The 17,200-nt window shown below is 36.4% G+C and overlaps 2 protein-coding genes across 2 annotated transcripts in view; both read left to right on the top strand.

Moving 5' to 3' along the window:
* Positions 1 to 6,016, top strand: part of ppp1r14bb (protein phosphatase 1, regulatory (inhibitor) subunit 14Bb) — a 34,128-nt gene extending 28,112 nt beyond the window's left edge. The window contains exons 2-4 of the mRNA XM_028038260.1: positions 878 to 961; positions 1,043 to 1,075; positions 1,163 to 6,016. Of these exons, the coding sequence (XP_027894061.1) occupies positions 878 to 961; positions 1,043 to 1,075; positions 1,163 to 1,231 (186 nt within the window). The 3' untranslated portion in view covers positions 1,232 to 6,016. The remainder of the gene's footprint in view (positions 1 to 877; positions 962 to 1,042; positions 1,076 to 1,162) is intronic.
* A 2,325-nt stretch (positions 6,017 to 8,341) lies between these two features.
* On the top strand, positions 8,342 to 16,538 carry brms1 (BRMS1 transcriptional repressor and anoikis regulator). The gene is made up of 10 exons (XM_028038259.1): positions 8,342 to 8,496; positions 9,767 to 9,986; positions 10,059 to 10,149; positions 11,488 to 11,615; positions 12,555 to 12,634; positions 13,739 to 13,835; positions 14,720 to 14,809; positions 14,889 to 14,953; positions 16,183 to 16,222; positions 16,298 to 16,538. The coding sequence occupies exons 2-10, from the start codon at positions 9,773 to 9,775 to the stop codon at positions 16,303 to 16,305; spliced, it is 813 nt and encodes a 270-aa protein (XP_027894060.1). The 5' UTR covers positions 8,342 to 8,496; positions 9,767 to 9,772; the 3' UTR covers positions 16,306 to 16,538.
* The last annotated feature ends 662 nt before the right edge of the window (positions 16,539 to 17,200 follow it).

Genomic DNA, 17,200 nt, shown 5'->3' with positions numbered 1-17,200 from the left:
TTTTGGAATTGAAAATGTGAATTCAAACGTGAATAATTTTGATTAATTACAGATCTCAACATTAGCTAAATTAAAAAGTTTAATCGATTTCCACCTTAAACCTTTCACAATAAATCTATCAATTACATGATACATTAAAATGAGTTGTTTATGCGAGATGTACCTCTTTAACATCATTGAAACGTCGGCATTTTGCGACACCCAGAACAAAGTAGTTGGTTTGCACAACCTGCCACATTTGCCTGTTTTCCCGTCTAAGCTGAATTTATTATTTTTTTTAACAATTCTTCTTACAGAGACTTCAGAATTTGTTTTAATTTTTGTTTTGTTTGTTTATTTTGGATATTTAAAATGTTTTCCAGTTCCAGTTTAAGGTTTTTTTTATATTGGAGAGGTTGAACTCTGCCACTATTACTATTAGTTATTGCAGCAATTTCTAGGACAATTTATTGTCCAGCTAAATTTGTTATTGTTACAGGCCTAATTTTGCTTCTTATTTGGTCACAGTTTGTTTTATTTGTTTGTATATTTGAAGCCTGGCTATAGATAATAAAAATGTATATGATTTTTTTTTTTTTAAATGTAGTGTTTTCTGGTTTTAAAAATGGTGTATTTTGAAAGTCTGGTGCCGTCACTTCCTGTCTGCATCGGAAATATACAAAAGTAATAATTATCTTATGTCAAACTGGTGGTTTTTCCTTTTTTAAACATTCAGGAAGCATGGTGGCAGCATAGATCTCTTTGTCTCCTCTTTCCTTCCTCAGTGGATGTTCGCTGCCCTCTAGTGTTTAAAAGTGGGCATCACTCAGCTCTGACAGAACTCAGCCAGTTTGTTGCTCTAATTGCTCTAATCTCCATATTGTTTTGGTTGCTGCAGGAGGAAGCCATCCCAGAGCTGGAGATCGACGTGGATGAACTGCTGGACATGCCCAGTGACGTTGAGCGAGCAGCCAGGGTTAAGGTGAGGAAAACCTGCAGATTTACACGCCCAAAAACAAACAAAACAAACTTCCCACTCGTGTGACATTTCTCTGTGTTACAGGACTTACTGGTTGACTGTTTTAAACCCACTGAGGTAAAGCAGTTTGAGTCTCTCCTGTGTTTTCTCTCCATTTCCTGTTTAAGTTCACGCCTTGTGAGTCCTGTTCATGTCATCCTGCAGGACTTCATCTCAGAGCTGCTTGACAAGATCAGAGGAATGCAGAAGCTCTCTACGCCTCAGAAGAAATGATGGCGTCCAAACTTTCCCCACGTTTTCCCTTCAGCTCCAGCCCTCCGTCTCGTCTTCCTTCCACCCCCCATGTTTTTAATTTAAGGTCTTCTTCCTCTGTTGAAGGTCATAAAATGTTATAATCGTTTCTGATCATACTTGTCTCGGTCGCTTCGTTTTGTTTGATTTTTGCGTGTACCGTGATGGATCTGGACTTCTTTCATCAGTAGAAATGAATAATTCGCCTTGTGGCTCGTCTCTCCTCTGCCCTCCTGTTTCCTCTCTTACCCTTACTGTACTCTTCTCTTCCTAATCTTCCTCATCTTCCTCCCACCTTCCCATCTGTCTGAGGAGGAGCAGAGTCCCATAATTACTGTAAAAGCGGGGAAGAACATGTAAAATACGAAACAGAGTGAAAACTGAGGATGAAATACTTCAGCCTCCACCAGCGAGATTATGTGAATATTTTAACTTGAGATATTTCCCTTTCCTGGTTCTGTGTGAGGGAGATCGTCACTTCACTTAATCTGTTTTAATAACATTTTTGGGGTTCTGTTTTTGCCGCCTAAGCACAGGCAGTGCTGCAAAAAAACTTTTTTGGTGTCTCTTAAAGGGCATATATCATCATTTTAGCAACTTCATCTGTGTCCAGACTCACAGCTCAGAATAGTTGGATTCATTTCATGACTAAAATTGAAAAATATGTAAAAAATAAAATAAAACGTGACAGAAAGAGGAAATGTAAAGCAGTTGGAAGTTGCTGAAGAGTGTAAAATTTGGGTTCATAAAGTGAGAATTTATATGGTTCTCTTTCCAGCATGGAAAATGAAATATCCAAGAGATTGGAGATCTAACAAACCGGCAGACTTCAGAGGGATTTAAAAGCTCGGTCAGGAAGTCTTCTTGTAATTAACTACAGTGGAGAACTTGGGATAAAAATCTGAACCAGTTCAATTACTGCTTCAGTTCTGACCAACATCTTATGCTACGCTAGTTGTGGCTAGAAGGGAAGTTGAGATCAAATAAAAACATTTTATCAAATGTTATTTGTACACATTTCAGCAACAAGGCATTTCAAAGTGCTTTACATGATAAAAATACAAAGTCATAGAGCCCAGTGAACAATCGAAACATCACATTTTGCCATCTTTACACATCAGATCGTTTATTAGTATCTTGATTGTTGATAGAGATACTCCATCTGTTCTCCTTCATTTGACTTATAAACGATAAAACAAACAAAATTCTGTTAGTTATTGAAAAAGCAGCATTTTCTTACAGAATAAACTTTATGCTCACAAACAACCATCACCTCGGTCTGGCTGTTGACTCCCTGCTTTTTGTCTCATCTCCTCATCTGGTTGTTTTTTAGGGAAACACTTTTGAAAATCTCTCACTCGTGCTATCCATCTCCACATAATCCTTAAAAATTTAGTCCTGTGATTACCATGAGAGATTTTCAGACTTTACATACTGTAGTTATCCATATATGGTAGTGCCTTCCTGTTTCAGTAGGCGTGATGAGTTTCTAAAATGAGTTTTAGAAAAGACTTGGATGTAGTGTGTATGTTTCATAGGGTTTTCTGGCTCTATTATATGATGATATATGCCCTTTTAAATAAACCCAGCACTGTGTCATTTTTGGGGGAAGAAAATCTGAACCTCTGACCACAAAGCGTCTTGTAAATCTATCTTTAGTACAGCGAAGAGGAAACTTTGATGCCTGGAAATAGTGATTGAACCTTTAGAAAGACTCACTGGTCAGCCGTTTGGCTACAAGGCCGGGTTTAGACCTTCTGATAAATGTTTTTGTTTTTATTTGAAGCTAGACCAGAAGTGGGTTTTTTTCTTCTTTTCTTTTTTTATTTTTATAGGCTGCATGTGAATTTTGGTTCCTCAATCCAGCCTGCACATACACATGTACGTCTGTGTTGCTATTAGTGTATGTTGCTACATAATGTACAGCAACATCTGTCATAGTAAGGAGTGTTTTTGGGCCTGTATATTCTGCTGTTATGTAGGACAGAGTTGTCTGGGGTTTTTTGGGTAAAGGACTGGTTCCTTTTTTATTTCTTGTTGTCATACACACCCTGACCGTCGTAAAGAGGGAACCCTGTAAAAAGCTGCCTTTTTTAAAACCACAACACCCTAACGTCACATTGTTCTGAACAGAGCAGTCACTTCTCTCATCTTTAAGCCATTTTTTTTGTATCTCTTCACTTTTCATGGCATCTGCCAATCATCTCAAAGAATAAGCCATCTGTTTCTGATCGCCGACCAATCAGATCAGAGACCGACACCCGCCAGCCAACGGCAGCATCAACATGTTGCAGTTCGTCTGCGCCGACATTTACCGGCATTTTACCGTCTGCCTTTCTCTCTACTACGGCCCATTTTCAGACTGCTGCTCTCTCATTTCACTCCTTCCTACATTTTATCCATTTCTCAACCTTTTCCCTTCATTTACTCCATTTACTTTCCTTAAAAAAATAAAAAAACAAAAACAGATGTTGCCTTAGGTATAATTTATGTTACACAAACCAAAAAAAAAGAAAAACAGGAGTACTTTTTTTGTTGTTGCTGAGCAGATCTACTCTGCCTTGCAAAAATGGGTTAAATGTTTTCACATTTTATGACTTTTACAACCAGAAACTTCACTGTAGTTTGTTGGGATTTTATTTCGTAGATTGACAAAGTGTTGCATAATTATGAACTGTAAGGAAATCTGCTTTGGAGAACTACTTTTAAAGTTTAGATGTCTTCATCTTCTTCCACGTGTTTCCTGTCTCCGCTATATGGACTGATGTTAATTGGACTTCTGGTGGTTTCTTGGTGCACCATCCTAATAAAGGCCTGGTTTCTAGTTTTCCAGTCAACATATTCTACCACCTGAGCTGTGGACCTCTGCAGCTCCTACAAAGCTACCATGGCCCACTTGCCTGCTTTTTTGATGAATTTGTTTCTATTGCATTTTAGGACATGTGCAACGTTCTCATTTTGATCTTTTCACCGCGAAAAAATCTGATTTGTACCTCTTCCATAAGTGGTACTAATGCTGCGGTCCAGTTGTACTCTGAACTGGAAAAGTCCAGCTTCCCCAGTCAGAACTCCCACTGAAATCGGATTTCCCTCTGGGAAACTGGGAGCAACTTCACTACCCTCAGTTAAGACTTGGACAGCGTACTTTCTGTTGCAATATGGCCGCCTCTCGCATCAACTGTAGAAATCTGTGGTGGAAACATGTTTATTTAACAAGACACATTTCTAAGATTGTGTCTAAATCAATGTAGTTTTAAACTGAACAAATCAGAAGTGGAGTTTGCTTTTGGAAAGTAAAGCTTAAAATGATGTTTGGGCGCCGCCATGTTGAAATTCCGGCTTCTTAACTTGACGGCTGTTTCCTTTGTTTTGACGTCAAACCCTGCTGAGAGTTCCCAGGTAACTGGAACGCCACATTAACTGTATCTGATAGTTTTCAAAGCATTTGCAGTCTGAACGGTGATATTGCATTTTATCCAACTTTTAAGTCATTGACGTGAGACTTTCGTCATAACTCTGCACCAGATGAACCCAGACTCTGTGAATCAGGATGTAAACGATGGCCGACGCTAACAGTGACGACACTTAGCTTTCTTTTTATTAGATTCCTTTGTCTTGTTGTGATCTTGTAACGATACTGTCGACTCTTATTGTTCCAATAACTTTCATTAGCGGCACCATCCGTTGCTACTTCCATAAACATTTCGATGCTGTGTCGCTTTGGGATGGTGCCCAAAAGTCTGACTGCGCTTGCATTTAATTAGTGGTATGAACACTCACTTAAAACAAAAGTAAAATCTGATTTTGGAAAAAAAGTCAGATTTGAGCATCAGTGTGATGTGTGAATTTTAAGTGTTTAGGTTTTCATAAGTCTCCTTTTTCAGTTGACAAGAGATCTGAGATGAATGGGATTTTATTTTGGGCTGACTTACAGATGCATTCCACACTTGTCAGATTTTATTTGTAGATATCTAAATCATTTTCTTCCCACTTTGAGTTTATCAAATTAAATCCTATTTAAACTCTGAGGTTTGTGGTTGTAACACGAATAAATGGAAAGTTAAACTCTTTTGTAAAACACTCTGCTTCATGTGGAGAATCTCTGATCTATTGAAATGTATTGATGTATTTCAAATGTATTGAAATGTTTTCTTTTTCTTATTAGAAGTGAGTGTTTAATACTTAGGCCTTTGTAAAGCGACTCTGTTTAGGTAAACAATGCTATTCACACGGACCTGTTTAAGTCTGGTCTGTTTTTATCTCGATCATCGCACCTCTTGATGCCAAGCCTTGACACAACATTTAGTTGAACAAAAAAAATCCATTCAGATGCATTTTTCTGGTGCGATTGCTTTTGCCTTTATCTGTGGCGTCTGCAGACTGAGCTCCCGGCGGCTTCTCTGATTGGTCGGATTGTTTTAGGCAACTTCAATTAGTAGCTGAGTGGATTTTTGTTTCTAAATTCAGGTTTTGGATTATATATTATATATATATCTTCTTAGACTGTTATTGATATGTCTGTTTTTTTTTACTGTTGGGGAAAATTGCAAAAAAAATAACTAAATAAATAAAAAAAAACGTCAAGTGATTATCATTGATGCTAAATACAAGAGCTAAACCATGCAGAAGGAGTGAAGGTGAAGGTGTTTTGCTTTGGGGTTTTTTGACAATGATTAGAAAAACAAATGTAGCAATATCAACGACCGGTTTTGTTTTTTGCCCAATTTTGTTACTCTTTTATGCAACTTTAATAAAAACATTTGAAATGTATTTTTTCCCCTGTTTTTAATTCAATTCCTTATAGCATTAATTTGTCACAGGATTGACCTCAACGCTGCAAAAACACAAAATCTTAACGTTTTGATCGAGTTTCTAGTACAAACTAGTACAAACGTTCTACAGAAGCACCATAGAGAGCATTCTGACCAGCTGCCTCTCTGTGTGGTGTGGAGGCTGCAGCGCCTCCGACTGGAAGAACGTGAGGAGAGTGGTGCGGACAGCAGAGAGGATCATCGGAGCCCCCCTTCCCTCCATCCAGGACATTTCATCCCAGCGCTGCGTGTCCCGAGGCCGAAACATCGTCAGTGACCCCTCACACCCCCACCATGGACTGTTCTCCCTGCTGCCCTCTGGAAAGAGGTTCCGCAGCATCCGGTGCAGGTCCACCAGGTTCCTAAACAGCTTTTTCCCACTTGCCATCAGACTGCTGAACTCTTAACTGGACTGCACTCAAAAACTGGTCTCCACTTTATACCTTGCACATGTACAGAGCTAAATAACTTCTATTTTACTGTCAGTCCTGCACTTTATATTTTATATTTATATTCATATTTTATACTGTATTTTATTTTATTCTGGAGTAACCTCACAACATTGGAACCTCAAAACATTGTCCTGAGCCGTATGCAACGAAATTTCGTTCTGTATACACCCTGTGCATGCAAAATGACAATAAAGTCAGTCTAAGTCTAAGTCTAGTACAAATACACTTGAAATAAGACAAAGCTAAGTTACAAGTAACTTTTCAACAAGATGTTGGAGCTTGGTTAAAGTAATTCCTTCACATTGATTTTATTTTATTTTTTTAAGTACTAGTTCCACTGGTGGATTATTTAACATATTTTAAAATAAATTTTTGATTCAGGATTCCCTATTTTTTCTTTAGCTAATTATAGTTTTGGTGGTGTCCTATTCAAAGTCGACGCTTCACTCCCACTGAGCTGAGCTGTTGTGAATTAAAACGATTCTTTCAAGACAAGTTGGACAAAATTCCTCCTCAGCCATTTACTGCTAACTGTTACAAACACTATAAGGAGTGGAATAACCAGTTATTTAGAGGTTCTTATTTTTGGACACACGGCCATGTTGGTTAGTTGGTAATCTCTCAGTGAAAGGATTTTAAAGGGCAGGAACAGTTTAATGCAACATCGGACACCAATAACATCTTCTGCACCTTTTACTTTATGAAAAAGTTCTGAACCTGCTTAACCGTTGGCTCTTAACGTTACTTTGGCGCCTCCTGGTGGTTGGAAATAACATTACAACATGTCTATCGGTACTTTTCTTTCTGCTTGTAAATATAAAACTTTTTCTACGGTAGCAGGGGAGCAAAAGAAGGTTTGTATACTGTTTATTTTGATGTCATTATTTATAGAATATAATATTTTAAAACTGTATTTCCTCTCATTAACAGAGGTCTTCAATTGCCAACAAACCTTGTGATGCTTTTCACATTTTGGCCCATTGCAGACACAGATTTTAAAAGAAAATATTAACTGAAGTTACAGCAAATGATGCACAATTTTATACAAATTAAAATCTGTGTTACTAAACCTTTCTTAATTAATACTTTGTCAATATTTTTTGCAGCAATTAAATAGTAAAAATATGGTTTGATTTAAACTGCTCAGTTCAGCTCTGCCCCACTAAAGAAACACATCCCCTCAACATGACACTGCCACCACCGTGTTTCACAGTGGGAATGGTTAGTTTTCTGCCGAAAAAAGTTTTTCTACTAAAACTGTTACGCTGTAGTTATAGATGCTAAATTCTGTAATTAAGTTCAATATTCATAAAAAGATAATAATTATATATTATGTCACATTAAAGTCAGAGTAGCAACTAGTTACATTTATTTAGTTTTAATTACTTCACTAACTTTTTGGAAAAAAGAAATACTTCTTTCATTTTTACTACACTAGCATTTTACTACACTGCACTCTTCTCTGATATCTATATTAAAATTATTTGGAAAAGTGTTTCCTCTGCCTGAGTTTGCTTTCTGTCATTATGTTATTTAATTATATTCATTATGTTAGTCTTTAAAGCACCAACATTTGAATATTACTTTATATTTTTGGCTGTAAGTAGATATAATAATTACATATTATGATCAGCTACTTAGTACTTGAGTAACATTTATACAAAATACTACTGTTTTCTATTCTACTCTTGAATGACTTTACTTTTACTTTAATAAAAATATGCCGAATTATTATATTATATTATGTGATTGGCTTGTGTGAGATATTTTTACATTTTGATTGGACGACACCTTTGCGGGATGGGCTTTCCTATTGGACAACTTCACTGGACCTCTCGACGCTGATTGGCTAAGATGACGGGCTCGTTGAGTCCGGCAAAGTGTCGAACAGAAACGGAGCCAGACGAAGAGGAAGTACTTTTCACAATGGAAATAAGCAAGTAAACCGAACTTCACACTTTCTGCAGCTCAACAACCGGACAAGGTGAGCTTTGGGGTTTCCCTGCCTGCCGCCAGATGCGGTGGGCGGTGATCAGATTACAAACAGCATGGGCTGCCTGCCTGCCTGCTCACTCGGAGGGGAAGAACGGCGTTTGTTAATCCGAGTATTGCTCCCCTGTAGATCAGTCCAAAAGATGCTCCGGTGTTTCTCTGCGCTGTTAAACGGCTCCACCCCGCCTACTATACTGACTAGCATTAACCGTCACATCTGTTTATACAAAATGAGGCGTGTTTGGATGACTGTAAATGCGGCGAACAGCGTTTCCCTCGCTGTGTGTTGTTTCCATGTTAGCTAGTGTTGCACTTGACTTCACTGGCCGTTTACCGCTGCTTTTTTTTTTTTAAAAAATACGAGGAAATAGTTTTCACTTCTACCTTTCGTGATTTATTTGTAAGAAATACTTTCAATACAACTCAAATTAAGATGACGTTGGCTGCTTAATTGAGTTTAAATGTTGTCGCTCTCCCCGTTTACCGTTTTTTACTCAATGACATCACGGAAGCTACGAAGAGTGAAGTTGTCCAGATTTTAATGCTTCACTTCCGGTTCTTACCAAAATAAAGTTCTGTTTGGAGCGGTTGCGCAAACTTTCGAGGAAATTTAAAATGAATTATCTATTTATTTATTATTATTTCTGTCACCTGGTTCAAATCGAAATGAATTTTTAAAAGTTTACCCATTTAAAAAACAACATACTATTTCTTTTTAAGAAATAAAAATACTAACTTCCGGTTAAAGCCAATGTTTACGTAGCTTACTTCACACAGAGTGTTAGAAGGTGGTTCAGTATCTCACAATCTGCCCTTCATTCATTTTTGTATATATTTATATACAAACAAAATAAAATACTAATGATATAAAAATAAGCAATAACATTTTGCTGCCACATTCAATTCTGTCTAAATATAAATTGAAACATTACACTTGAGAATCAGTGATTGGAGAACTAGTTTCTAAACTTATTGCATTAATATTTACTGACATTCTGTAACTTTAAATTGTCTTAAAATGTTAAACAATTGCAGATAAACCTAAAACAGCTGAACTCAGTGATGAAGAACATCTTTTTTATATTTGAAACAGGAGTTTCTATACCTTCTGATACCACAGAGTCAATCTGTTGAGCTAAAAAAAAGAAAGAAAATCACACTCATAGATAGACACTTTAAAGCCATGTCATCCGTTTCCTTGTTTGAAAACAATATGACATTTTTGATTATTCTCTCCTCTGAATGTAAAATACTCCCTCCAGCCCTCCATGCCTGCCCAACCTGCTGAGAGGGAGCCGGAGGAGGAGATGGAGGCAGACGGAGAATCGCAGCTCCCCGAAGCCAACGGAGAGGTGGAGGAACCGAAGGACACTGAGAGGACGGTGGTAGGAGAAGAGGAGACGATGGAGGAAAGCGTGGAGGAGAGGGACAGCGACATGGAGGAGAGTGAGGAGGTAGAAGAGGAGGAAGAGGAAAGTTCAGGTAGGAAATCTTGTGGAAGGAAAAATGCTTGAATGAAACCACTGCTGGTGTGAAACATGTCTCTCTCTGAAGAAATGGACGATGAGGACTGCGAGCGGAGAAGAGGAGAGTGTCTAGACGAGATGATGGATTTGGAGAAACAGTTCCAGGAACTCAAAGAGAAGTAATTTACTTTTTTTCTGTTCACGTTGACCATGCTGTGCTGTAAATAATAACTACAGATACAGACTGCTTACTAACTTACTTACTGGGATGCATTCACATGTACTGTCCTAAACAAAGCAACACAGTGCTTGTAGTTCGGAGGTAACAAACTACATGTCTTAAAATTAGAACCAGCACTTTAATGTGTTAGTTTCAATTTCTCAATTACAGGTTTTTCATTTAAAATTGATTTTAACATGTTAAAAATTTAAATGCAGTTAATTGGGGTATTTTTTAATTTACAAAAGTCCCAGCTGAAAACTTTTGTATTGTGTTTCTGGTAGGCCTGCCACAACACATTTTGCTAGACGATACATTGCCCCAGGTGTTACTGCGATAAACAATAATATTGTTGGTCAGAGATCATTTTTAAGTGATATAATGGTGACGGCATAACAATGCAACTACACCCTCTCAAAGAACAATAAACTTTAAATTCTATCAAACATTTGACATTGGAACTGGAAGACATTAAAAATATCCAACAATAAATAAACAAAACAAATTAAATGAATTGTGAAGTTTCTGTAACTACAATTGTCAAAAAGTTGAGACCACAACACCAAACTGAATCTCAGTTTTGGTAGAAAGAGAGAAAAAGGAGAAAAATACTAAATCGTACAAATAGAAATTATTGAGCTCGTTTTAATGCATCCTGTGATTAATTGATTTATTATAGAACATGCAGAAATTATCCCTGATGCATAAGTGACATCCAGAAACAGCAATAATAGACGACAAAGTGTTTCTCTTGGCCCACTGGAGTTAATTGTTGCTTCAAAAAACGATCTGATGAGACTTTGGAGAAGACCGTTGTGCTAAAAGTAGTTAGCATGTCAGCGTAGCTATTCAAGCCAAAAGTAGCATCTCAGTGCTAAACATCCAGCAGCAGCACAGACGTCGCTATCGCTAATATCAGCGTATGCAGCTAAATTTTTAAAGAAGGATTTTTTTTAAAGAAGCTACATAAATGATCTGAGATTCTTGAAAAACTTGAATAGATATAACATCACTCTGCACCAATCTGATGACTTAGTTTAAAAACAATGAATATCTTTACTGTTGAGCTCATATGTTTGTCTATTCAATATTTTAGCACAAAAATTGGTTTTTGAATTGAAAATGTTTCTTTTGTCGATATTTGGGTTTTTGATTAAAATGTGATTACTTGCAATTAACTCAAATTTTAACCTGGTTAAAACGACTCAAGCTCTCATCTGCTCAACCCGCCCCAGTGTTCTTTTCCTAAACAGTCTCATTGAGCAGAGGAACATGGCCGACTTCCTGGTGTTTGCAGGTTGTTTCGCGAGCGGCTGAACCAGGTGAAGGTGAAGCTGGACGAGGTTTTGACCGGGAAGGCTGGAGAATACAGAGAGCCGCTGGCTGCTCTACAGAGCAGCATGCAGATACGAACACAAGTGGCCGGTAAATCAAACCTCCACCATGACGACAAGCAAGGACTCTGATAACTTTATCCTCCCTTAAGCTGGATTATTGGTAAAAACAGACATATTGTGATGTCAAATTTGGTTACTATGTGTCTTAAAGATGCGGTTATTAACTTAGATTTTATAGACAGACATCAAAATAAATAAAATGAAGAGCCCACTGCACTGAACTCCATTTAGTATTCTACCAAATACTGATTTCTAAACTTTTCCTGAGTTAAAACTTCAGTATTGTTGTTTCTAAATTAATATAAACTTGTTTTCTTCGCATTGTTTGAGGTCTGAAAGAACTGCATCTTTTTCCTTATTTTGACCATTTCTCATTTTTTGCAAATAAATACAAAATTTTTGCTTGGAATTTCAGAGACATGTTGTCAGTAGTTCATAGAACTAACTTTACTCAAACATAAACCTATAAAGAGTAAAATCAGAGAAATTGATCATTTTAAATGGACTCTTATTTTTTCCCAGAGCTGTAGATGCTGTTCTTGTTTTTCATTATAGTTTAGTTTTATTCCTTTGTGACTTTTTGTTTGTCTAATTCAGATTTAATTAGTTTTTAGCATGTTTGATACTTGTTTGAACGAAGGTTTTTATAGCTATAATTCTAGTATGTTTTAGTCACGTTACAGGTTTTCCCTATTAATTACTGTTTCTATTTATTTCAGTTAACGAAAACATTTTCAGAATTTTAGTTTTTGTTGTTTCGTTGGTTTTAGTTAACTATAATAACTTGATCAGAGGTTGTTGATGCAAGTTATTATGGAAACAACCCAAATTAAAATGTGGAATAAACATATAAATTCCAACATTTCTAAACCAAAGCGATCCAGATCGCTGCACACATTCTGCCTCTATGACCGGATCGATGTTTGGACGTCGAGTCTCTCATGCGCCTCTCGGGTTTTCTCTGCAGGAGTTTACAGGGAGCTGTGTCTGCAGGTGATCCAACACAAACACGACTGTGAAGTCCAGGGGGCGAGGCAACACCTAGAGGTGATTCTTTCTCATGCATCAAAACCACCACAAACACTAAACCTCAATCCAGCTAAATTAAACGTTAGAGCTGCATGTCTTTTCTGATAAATATCTATCTTGCGTTTAAGCAACCATCATTTGTTTTTATGAGTTTTAAAACAAAGAACGATGCAACATTTTTGCAGTTAAGTGGGTGGATGCATTTTCTTCAATGGGATGCAGATATTGGTGGAAAATACGATAAAAGTCCTTTAAGGTTTATACATCTATACCTAATGTGACAATAACAATTTTTTTTTTATTATTATGAAAAAGCAGCACATAGTTTCCAACCTAATTACAGAGAAATACCCAAGAACATTACAAGTTTTTCTGATTTGATTTTATTTTTTGTGGAGTAATTGCACTAAATACCTACAAAAGAATGACTCAAAATTAAATGACATATTTTTTGATTTTGAGTCATTTTTGTAGATATTTAGTGCAATTACTCCATTAAAAAAATCTGACAAACTGCTAAAACCTGCATTTGTCAGTATATGTTTACTTAAATACATTAGTTGGTCTTTATTACTTTTTGCCAAAGTTATTAAGGTCTAAAGAGCCGCTTGCTGCTCTACAATAAACTAGAGCTGCGGATATTGATTGATCCTTTTTGAATATTAAAAAAAGACGCTCACAGTGAAAGCTTATTTGTCATCAGAACCTCCTAAATGTCTCATTTATGTAACACAAATGTTTTCTAGAACATGTTTTTATAGAAAAAGCAGGTGAAGATTGTATTGGTCTTCCACATCTTAGTCTAGAAGTGTCAAATCTAAAAAGTGTGGTGGGCATTAAGCTCCTTTTAATCCGACACCCCTAAATAAAATCCAGTCGCGTTTCAAGCTCATCTAATAAGTACAGTAGATTGTACCGGTGCAAACGGTTCTTGTCGTACAAATAATCAGAACGATTGATGTTGTTTCCTTGGACCAACCCGAATGGCTTTTGGAGCGTGTTGTTGACGTCGCCACCTGATGGTTTAGTCATTCAGTTGAGCTGAGTGGCGTCTGTCTGTCTGACCCGTCTGGACCTTAAAGTCTCCAGGTGACTAAAGGTTTGACGGTCCTTGTGCTGCAGAGCGAGCGCTCCCTGCTCTTTGACGCCATGAAGGCGGAGCTTCTGGAAAAGATTCGCAGACTGGAGGAGGACAGGCAGAACATAGACATCACCTCAGGTAAACGGTTACTATGGAAACGATTTCATAGACATGAAGTCGTGGTCAGATGGCGGCATGTTTGGGACAAATTTCCATCCTTCTTTCCTTCCTTGTGCCCTTACATCTTTATTCTGTCTTTTCTTTTTCTGTCCTTTCTTAGTTCCTTCATGCATCCTTCCTTCTGTGTGTCTTCCTTTCCTTCTTCATTTCCTTTTATGCATCCTTCTTATGTATCCTTCCTATAGTCTTTGTTTTCCTCCTTTGTCTAATCTTCTATCCTTTCTTTTAGTTGTCATTTTTGTTGATTTTCTACCTTCCTCCTTACTTTCACCATTATGTTCTCCTTTGTTCCATCTATTGTGTCCTTTGTTCCTACCTTCCTTTTTTACTTCCTTCTGTACTAATTATTCCTTCCATTTCTTCTGCCTTTCCTTTCTTTTCCTACATCATTCATTCTTTCTTCCTTCCTCTTATCCTTATTTACATTCCTTCCTTTCACACTTCCTTCTATGTTTCCTTTACACCCTCCTTCCATTTATCCTTTTATTCCTTCCTTGTATTTTTATGCCTTATTTCTGTCCTTCCTCCTTTTATGCTTTCATACCTTCCTTCCTTCCTTCCACATTTCCTTCCTTTCATACTTCCACCCTTCCTTCCCTACTTTGTGCCTTTCCCTCCTTTCACCCTTTTGTTTCTATGTTGTTCTTCCTTCCTTTCTTCAGTCCTTCCTTTCAAACTTCGATCCCTCCTTTCACCTTCCTGTTCTTATATTGTTCTTCCTTCCTTCCTTCTGACTGAAACAGAAAAATGTTGAGAACTTTGTTGGTTTCTTCATCTTTGATATTTTGTGTGATTAATTATGGACGTGTTTTTTTTTCTGCTGCTGCTTTTCTTTGCTGCAGAGTGGAGCGATGAGATGAGAGGAAAGAAGTGCAAAAGGAGGAACCTGCTCGGCCGCTCGGACAGGAAGAAGAAAGTGTCTCTAGTTTCAGGTAAGAAAAGCAAATCTTAATGACCCTCCAGTGAACGAACACGTTCAGGTCGGGTTAAAGCTCCGGTTTCGTGTTTCAGGGCCGTTTATCGTCTACATGTTGAGAGACATCGACATCCTGGAAGACTGGACCGCCATCAAGAAGGTCAGAAATCCACTTTCTCTAGATCTTTATTTTAATCACTTAAAATCCAAATAAACTACAACAAAATGAGTGACAATAAAAGGGTTTGAATATTTATGCAAGATTATTTTTATCGCAAGACAGAAACTTCTTAGACGGATTTTAATAACTAGAATCAATTGGAAAGCATTCATAATTAAATTAAAATGGTTTTTTTTGTAAATTCCCTTGAGACATTTGATGTGAATTGGTGCAAAATGAATAAACTGAATTTAATTTAATTAAAGCTGATCAGAAATAAGACAAAACCTGGAAACGGTTGACATTTTTCCATATTAGTTCATGAAATGTTGACCAGAGATAAGGCCCAGAGATCTTTCAAAAGCAAATTAAGATAAACTAACAGCTAGAACGGGATTTAGAAGCTGAATAATTATAATTTAACAGATAAAAATTATTTATAATAAGAAAGCAGAATATAGAGGTCTATGGATAAATAAGATATTTAAAAAAGAAAATTAAAGTTCCTCTACTCCCAGTTTCTCAAAATTATATATTTTTGTTATAGTCTTCTATATTATATTAATATTATTATTAACACTTTAAAAAAATTTTCTGTGAATCTTTATATCTGCTGCCGTTAATTTTGTCACAATAAATTTTGCTAGACGATAAATTGTCCCAGAAATTATTGCAATAAATGTTAAGATTGTTGTTTTGAGGCCATTTTGAAGTAATATATTGATAATGGCTTAATAACAAACTTTAATTTTGTAAAGAACATTGAACACTGTCACTGGAAGGTAATTTAAATATCCAAAATTAAAACACAACAACCAAAATCAATAAATGAAATGGAAATTTAAAACAACATGAAACTAAGTAAAAAATAAAGTCTCTGGAAACAAAATTGCTCTTCAAAAAATATTAATAATCAGTATAAAAATGATAATTTATCATGCTGTTAATTGATTAATTGCTTGTAGCGACAGACTCAGTTACATCTGAATTTCCCTTGTGTGGGACAATAAAGGCTTTTTCTATTCTAAGATATATTTCCATGCATATATTGTTTGTTAGTGCTGTTAAGGTTTTATTTACAGTTTGTTATTTACCTGCAGTGTATTTGTGGAGCAGGAAAAAAAGAGCTTGGATGTTTGGTGTCAGATATCGTCAGATTCCAGTCATCCGCTGATCAATCGGTGCATCCATCGCAGTCGCTAATATGAAAGCCTTTCTGTGTCTTCCAGGCAAAAGCAGCGCTCTCCCCACTAAAAAAGAAAGTCGAGAGTAAGTTCACTTCAGCTGCAAAAAAACAGCCATTCTGCAAGTATTTATTTATCTGTTTCCTCTGATGTCTTCCAGAGCGGTGATGACGTGAAGAGCCGAGCTGCAGACACCAAACCTAACCGAGGCACTCACATTCCCAGTTTCTGACTGAAACACAGCAGCTCACACTGCTCTGCTGTTTTTGTTTAGGTTTTTGACCCCCAACCCGACTGCTTGTTTGTTATCTGTTGCTATTTAAGATGAGTTCTTAATGAAATGACAACCATGTATTTATAGAATGATTTATAATGCCGATTAAAATTTTAATCTTTTATGACACAGGCCTTTTGCTGTTTGTTTGAGAGAAAAAAATAAAACTTATTAAAATGAGACAAAGAGATTGACAATCAGAGAGAGTTGGAGACCAACAGAAAATGCACACAAGTAAAAAATGAAGAAAACAAACAAGAAACAAAAATATATATATATATAAATAAAGACAAGAAATAATATAACAGGTAAAAGTTAAGAATTTAAAAAAGAATAAATGAATTTAAGATGTAAATAAAAAGAATTTTAAAAAATGTAAACATAAATGAAGAAAAGAAATTACATAACACAAGTGAAAAATTATGAATTTTATATAGGAATAAAAATTTTAATGTTAATAAAGAAAACAAATGACATAACCCAGAGGAAAATTTAAGACTTTAAAAGAGAAAAGAATTATTTAAAATATAAAGTAAAAAATGACAACACAGCTGAAAACTTTTAAAAAACCGAAAAATTCAAAATGTAAAATTAAGAAAAGAAATGTCATAGCACAGGTCTGCCTGGAAGTAGAAGCATTAAAAATGCACTTCTTTGCTAAATAACGTTCTTCCACTCTTCACATCCGATTATGCAACATTATATGATTTGATCTCCAGTTAAGCAAGTTTTCCATGCCCAAATGTACAACAACATGACGGTAACAACTCGTATAAGCAACGCCTTGTG

This window comes from Xiphophorus couchianus, chromosome 14, assembly GCF_001444195.1.
Source record: "Xiphophorus couchianus chromosome 14, X_couchianus-1.0, whole genome shotgun sequence".
NCBI lineage: Eukaryota > Metazoa > Chordata > Actinopteri > Cyprinodontiformes > Poeciliidae > Xiphophorus > Xiphophorus couchianus.
The sequence above is the reverse complement of the archived record's forward strand: the minus strand, read 5'-3'. Positions and strand labels throughout refer to the sequence as shown.